Below are 7,212 nucleotides of genomic sequence, written 5' to 3' on the forward strand. Positions count from 1 at the left end.
AGTGTGTGTGTGTGTGTGTGTGTGTGTGTGTGTGTGTGTGTGTGTGTGTGTGTGTGTGTGTGTGTGTGTGTGTGTGTGTGTGTGTGTGCGCGCGTGCGTGTGTGTGCATGCTTTTTTCCTTTTTTGTGGTAAAAAGGGGGGTCCGGACCCCCTCGACCCCCCCCTCTGGATCCGCCCCTGCATGATAGCCGCTACATGGTAGCCGCCATTATACTGTCTAGCCATCCGATTCAGAATTGTCTCGAACAATAATTTATCACCAAGCATCTCAATGAGACGTATAGTACGGTAGCCAGACTGCAGCACGGGCAAGTGAGCTGTAACCCGCCAGCAGTAGTCACACTATATATGTGACAGTCGATATGTGCCATCGAAACAGGAGCGTATTAATGAGTATGCGCATTATGTGTATGTGTATGCGTATTAGCGATGATGTGTAGCGCTTAGGGTTTGTGAAGCCTATCCGCATAGTTGTTATTATAACTCTCGTAGCCTATCGATAGCACGTCTATTCGATCCTGGCGGATAGGTTGCTAAAATTCTATTTTTAACAGTTTTTAATTATGCTGAGTGAGGAGCTCTCTTTCGTGTCTAATGGTAGTATATTCCAATGGTATGTTAGTAGGCCTCCTTAGTAAGTGAGTCGTGACCATACATATTATTTGCTTTTGTTTTACCATTTTACTTTCCGTGTCCTCGAATTTAGTGCGATATTTGTCAGGTAATGATAAGGAATTATTTCTGAGCGGTTTGGCAAGGTATTTGTATATAAATATAAGTGTGTAGTATTTAATTAGCTATTCTATTGGAGGCAAATTTAGTTGTTCTCTAATTCTAGTAGCTGCTCCTGCCTGTCAGTGTTTATATAATAAATTATGATGTAGGATATTTGTGGGAATTACCTTTTATTATGCGCAGAGCATATTTTTGTAGTGTGTGTAGTCTGTCAAGAGCTAATTTTGTAAGATTTTTTAGCAATGTAGAACCATATATGAGGGGTTGTAGTGTGGGTGGGGGGGGGGCGATTTGTGTTTTCACATTCCCACTATAATTATTATATCAAATGACACGCTCCTCGATGTTTGTATCCGGTATATTGTGGTATATATTTAAAATATACCCGAGAGATGGCGTCGCAGTCTTCCTCTTATACCCGCGGCCATTGCCGAAGGTAAAGATATTCTTGTGCTTGTGTTATATATCATTATTTCACCCGCTAATAGACAATTTTTGGTGCTAAATTGATATTAGTTGGATTTTTACATGTTATAACTTTCTTTCTACTATTGCAATTTTTTTTGATGTTTTGTGTTTAGCGAACTGGGAACGGATAGATGTGTAGCTCTTCGTGTTTACGTCCCATGATATATACTATAACTACCGATCAACTTTCTTAGGCTAAGATATTAGCTGTCTAAACCTACCGTTAAAAATTAATTGCAGTTGTTTGCATAGATGTAATCAGTTACGTCGCTACATTTGTTGTGATTGTTATAATTCTTAATCTTTAAAAGCATCTTTCTCAATGAATGCGAATATGTGTTGTGACACATCGTAACTTTGAGTTTGAGTTTTAACAGAGTGGCTATAATTATATGCCCGGCAGCCGGGGCCCAAGGATACAGAACATGGGTCCCAATAAAACCAATGTGCCTAACCCTAATCCTAACCATAACCCTAACCTATTATATTGATATAATATTATATTTATATTGATGTAAATGACATTCGTTTTATTGGGACCCATGTTCTCTATCCTTGAACCGTAGCGGCCATATATCTGACGGCTGCCGGGCATATAGCCACAGCGAACTTTTATTTTAACTTTCCACCAGAATTGTTTTTGGAGGAAAATTTGCCTTATAACTTGTTGTGCTAGTCCTGTATATATTTACACCTAACAATGCGATGGCCAGTTAGGAAAAGCGTTGCCGGGAGTCAAAATATAAATGGTGCAACCCCCATAGCAGCGCACGATGGATCGTTGTCGTATAATTGCGTATAATATGTACCCGAGGTAACTATTTGATAGGGTTAGGGTGTTAGGGGGAGTAGGCGTATGCGACATACTCGCTGACACCTCGTGTACTATATACTGGGTACATATACGACAACGACCGCTTCAGCCATAGCAGCGCATTGCTTGCATAGTAAAAGTGGTGAAATGGTCTGGGATTGTGATAACATGGTGGCCACTAGTTTTTACATTTTATATCTTGCTTCTCGTGTATAGACTAATGTTTCCAATCTGTTTATTTCAGATGTTTTCGCAAGCTGCAAAGATAATAAAGCCCAACGGTGAAAAGCCTGATGAGGTTGAGCAACAGATCTCGCAGGTAAAGCTCTAATTCGATGAGTGTACATGATTGGGATTCATGAAACATATTTAGTGCGTTTGATTTGCTTCTCCAGAGCCACCTGGGTTAACCTGGGTAAGAAATCGAACGCATCTGGGTTAGGGAAGATAAACGAACGGTTTTTGGGTTAACCCGAGTTAATTATCATCATGGATGCCAGTGACAAGAAAAAAAGAATAGCAATTGCAATCTTATTATTAATGAAATCTAAGAATGAGCAAACACACACAATCATCGACAGTCATGCTTTTTGAAGATTTCGTTGCAATAAATTGTGGGATACTTCCCCAAGTGAGCAGCTGGGCTAGCGGGTTACTTCGGCCTTACCCGGGTAACCCAAAAATACCACATGACTGCCAAATCGAACGTATTTGGGGCTGGCCCGAGTAGACTCGGGTAAACTTGAGGAAGCAAATCGAATGCACTAATTGTAGTTTCATTAGTGTACCTGCAATGGTAATACGATGGATAATCGAATAGCCATGTGGATCCAAGATATAGTCAGACATCAAAATACCAACGTATAATTAGTTGGCTGAGTCTCCGGACATCTCCACAGCTAGTGTAACTTGTAGTAGCTTATATATATATTATAAATAAAGCTAGATTACTATATCGTAAAGGTGAGAGTCGATATAAAATAGGTCTGTCGGGTCAACTATAATACATTTATTTTCTTTGAAATTATATATGTAGTTGTTTAGTCTGTTTTGTTAATTCCCCTTGGAGTCGATGACCATGCCTTAATTTAAAAATCCTGTGCATAAACGATAAGGTTGACCTACTTACGCTCTTTCAAGAGCTCGGCTCAGTATATGGAAGAAGAAGAAGAAGTTGGGTTGGGCTTAGGGATATAGTGGTTATGTATGATGATACTGTTTGTACAAGGGTCTTAAAGTAAGCTTGATCCTGAAATCATACCAATTGATGAAGCGTACTGATTTTTGTTGTTATACTTTAAGGCTCTCCTTGAGCTGGAGATGAACAGTGATCTAAAAGCCCAGCTGAGAGAACTACACATCACTGGTGCCAGGGCAAGTTTCTAGTTGCATTGTTGCACATACCATCGCGTGTGCCGACTATAGAACGATGTCTTGGCGGCCACCTCTAAGAAATTTTCGGCACTCACCTTGAGTGCCAATTGCAGAGTAAAACGACCTCTATAGATCAATTCAGCGATCCAGTTCATAAAGGACAATTTTGCCTGATTACTTATTGTATTCTATACTGTCAAGTCTGACTGTATTTAAATTATGTGTAAACTCTGCACTCGAAAAATTCTGCCGACTATAAAGTTCTTCGCTTTTATGGCCATTGTGCTTCGGTTATAAAAAGTGATTTTGTTATTCTTTTAGGAAATTGAACTACCAGGCAGAAAAGCAGTGATCATCTTTGTTCCTGTGCCACAGCTGAAGGCATACCAAAAAATTCAGACTCGTCTAGTACGTGAGCTGGAGAAGAAATTCAGTGGCAAGCACGTCGTTTTCATTGCCCAGGTTCGTCTAACTTGTAAATCTGTCTAGTTTGCCCCCTCGCGTGAAGTTGGAGTGACTGTAAGTGATGATCATATTCAATCCAACTCCCAGCAATTTAAAAAAAACTTGCTATGCAGACAACCGCTACTGATGCAGTCCTCATCCTCAGTTATTGCAAGTATGTCTGGCTACTAAGCTATTTCTCTAACATGATGAGTTTTGCTGTTATTTTTCATTTCAGAGGCGCATTTTAGCAAAACCTACAAGGAAGACGAGAATTAAGAACAAGCAGAAGAGACCAAGAAGGTTTGTAATTTGCATTCTTGTTTAGAAAGCTACACATCTGGTTAATTAATACTTGATAGCATGTGTTCTCTTAGGAGTCGTTCGCAATTATCAACATTTCCACAAGTGTACAAAGAGTGCACTTTTTCGAGACCCCCTCCCCCCCCTAAAAGTGTACGAAGAAAAATGTTGATTTTTTTTCACACTATTCTACATAGAGATACATCTATATGAATTACATGCAAACCCTGTTATAATGAGCACGGATATAACGAAATCTTGATATATAAAGTCTTAAAGAATGAAATTTGCTTGCACAAACAAGTAGTAACAGATCAAAATTATTAAATACTGTTTATAGTAAATAAGATTTCATTATAACAAGCATAATTTGGTGGTCCCAATGACCTCAATATAAAGGGATTTGTCTGTAGTCGTGGCGTGAAGATGCGCGTGATGCCGGCTGGGGTGCGCGGCGCGTGAAATGGATCAACATTTTTCGGAAATGCTGAAAGCGTACGGCGGGCATTGACCCCCTCCCCCAGCATAATCGGTTGTCAACGCTTGTGAAAATGTTAATAATTGTAAACGACCCCTTAAACTTTAAATGTTCTAATATCTAATCAAAGCTATATTGCTACTCTGAGAGAAAAAACCTAAAATGAAGAGTTGCTAGCTCATTGTTTGGACGGCACAGTTTGGTTTCGCTTTATAAGAAGTGACTATTCTGTTATAATGACTGTAAAATAGATTAGCAAACATGATGGAATCCCCCAGCTGCTGCCTGATCTTGACATTTTGTTAACATTGCTTTATCGTTAATGTAGACACCAGTGGTTGCCAAACCTTTACAGACCACCGCCTTTGCATCATACCCCATCCCCAATGCCCCGCACTCTGCCCAATATACACTTACCCCTGCCACCTAATGTCAGCCTAGTTAATGCTACAATGGCTGCTGGGGGGGGGGGTGAGGTGGCGTCACGCCACTTACGTTGGGAAAGACTAAGTATAGATTTTGGATTCTAGCCGTACCCTGACATCGGTACATGATGCTATCCTAGACGATCTGGTCTACCCAGCTGAAATTGTTGGCAAGAGAATCCGAGTGAGACTGGATGGGTCCAGAATGATTAAAGTGCATCTAGACAAGGCACAACAAACTAATATTGAACACAAGGTAATGGGTAGAAAATTTCTTTTTTGATGTGTTGTATTCTAGTTGTTGTGGTAGTTAGTAATAACAAGCGCGCTGGTAATTCATCTAATCAAGAGTGTATTAAGTGTGAGAGCGTACAACGGTGAAATGCAACAACCATGTTGTAGTTTCAGTGGAATTAGTAAACTTTACCTGTTTTATTTTGACAATTCCTTGAGGTGTTATTATTCAGCAATCCTACCTTGATACTATAAAACCACCTGCTTGTCCATACGATGTCCCTACGCTGAGATATTGAGAGGTAAAATCTAGTGTTTTGGCGAAAATCGAACTCTAGTTGGCAGCTAGCTGCAACTGTCTCGCGTTTAGTGGACAGTATGTTGCTTCCGGTCGCTGCTGTGTAGCGCTGACTCATTACGTCATTACTACAGTTTACTAAATCCAGGGTAAGAGGCAGGTCATCACCATGGCGATAAATAACAAGACGTTATTGTGGAGTAATGGCTGCATTCATGACTGGAAATGCAAGAAAAGATAGTAGAAGGAAAAGGAATTCCATTTGTCAATGAATGACGGAAACCCCCGAGGTTTCCTGATGTCATTACTAATTGTGAGACAGTCGCAGCTAGCTGCCAACTTGAGTTCGATTTTTGACAAAATACTAGATTTTACCGCTTAATATCTCGGCATAGGGACATCGTATAGACAAGCGGTTGGTTTTACATTATCAAGGTAGGACTGCTATATAATAATACTGCAAAGAATTGTCAGTCAAAATAAAACGGTCAAAGTTTACTAATTCAATAATTTCTACTGAAACTACAACATGGTTGTTGCATTTCACCATTATACGCTCTCTTACTTAAAGTGACTACGTCACGAATTTTCTATGGTAAAATTTGTAAAATTTTTGTTGCTATTTTTTTACATTAAAAGTAAGAACTAACAAGACTAAACGTATCGTCAAATTCTTACCTGATAAGATTGTTTCTCAACTAGCTAGAAATCCAAAAAACCTGGACGATTTGATATTAGTGTTCATAACATTAATTGCTTGCTATAGTCACGAGTGTATGTTCACATCGAACAATATAGTAAAATAAGAAGTATAATGCAGCAATTTAACCATAAAAAGTGAACAGAATCACTTGTATTCTGTGGAAAAGTTTTGAAAAAAAGTTTTTATTTTTTTTATTATTATATACGGTGACGTAATCACTTTAATAAGCTCTTGATCTAATTCTGTGCTGTTGGTTATATAATATATTTATCTATATTTATTATCTACTCATGCTATAGCATATGTCTTAGAGGTTGCTTTATCTCTTTTTTGCAGACTGACACGTTCTCTTCCGTATACAAAAAGCTAACCGGCAAGGAGGTTAACTTTGAATTCCCGGATCAGCAAATGTAATGTACAGGCCACGATGAACGGCGAATAAAAAAATATCCAAGAAATTGTTTTGTTGGGTTTCTTGTTATTTTCTGTGATTACATAATACAGGCTTACTCATCACCTAAGTGCATAATATAAACGAGCATTAATTTCCCTCTTATCTATTACTGTAGCATGTTGTAACTAGTGTTTTATTATGACTACTTGCTTAATTTTTAGCTCACCTTGACATCGTCAAGCTGAGCTATTGCCATGGGTCGTCGTCCGTCCGTCAACATTTGGCTACGGTCAATGATAACTCAGGAACCGTTTGACCCACATGTTTGAAATTGGGTATAGTTGTTACTGCTACGCTCCCATATTGAACGTCCTATTTTGGAGCACGCCAGTCGACGTACTTTCGAGCCACGGCAATTTTTTGGCAAAAATTGGAATTGCCATTAGTCAGTTTAGGTTCAACGGATTTTGCTCATTTTTGGTATGTGAATGAATAAGGGCTAATGGTTTTGATATTTATAAAAAAATTAAGTAGGTTTTTGC

At 39.0% G+C, this 7,212-nt stretch overlaps 1 protein-coding gene across 1 annotated transcript; it reads left to right on the forward strand.

Annotated features, from left to right (window-relative positions):
- Positions 1 to 1,135: 1,135 nt before the first annotated feature.
- On the forward strand, positions 1,136 to 6,734 carry LOC106814864 (40S ribosomal protein S7-like). The gene is made up of 7 exons (XM_014819237.1): positions 1,136 to 1,171; positions 2,262 to 2,336; positions 3,320 to 3,391; positions 3,713 to 3,853; positions 4,074 to 4,138; positions 5,147 to 5,297; positions 6,613 to 6,734. Exons 2-7 carry the CDS (start codon positions 2,262 to 2,264, stop codon positions 6,688 to 6,690), a joined length of 582 nt encoding a protein of 193 aa, XP_014674723.1. The 5' UTR covers positions 1,136 to 1,171; the 3' UTR covers positions 6,691 to 6,734.
- The last annotated feature ends 478 nt before the right edge of the window (positions 6,735 to 7,212 follow it).

This window comes from Priapulus caudatus, unplaced genomic scaffold, assembly GCF_000485595.1.
Source record: "Priapulus caudatus unplaced genomic scaffold, Priapulus_caudatus-5.0.1 Scaffold992, whole genome shotgun sequence".
Taxonomy (NCBI): domain Eukaryota; kingdom Metazoa; phylum Priapulida; class Priapulimorpha; order Priapulimorphida; family Priapulidae; genus Priapulus; species Priapulus caudatus.

Coding starts and splice junctions, on each gene's coding strand:
- LOC106814864 (XM_014819237.1), top strand. CDS start 2,262: ATGTTTTCGCAAGCTGCAAAGATAATAAAGCCCAACGGTGAAAAGCCT. Junction 2,337..3,319: donor TTGAGCAACAGATCTCGCAG/GTAAAGCTCTAA, acceptor TTATACTTTAAG/GCTCTCCTTGAGCTGGAGAT. Junction 4,139..5,146: donor AAGCAGAAGAGACCAAGAAG/GTTTGTAATTTG, acceptor TTTGGATTCTAG/CCGTACCCTGACATCGGTAC.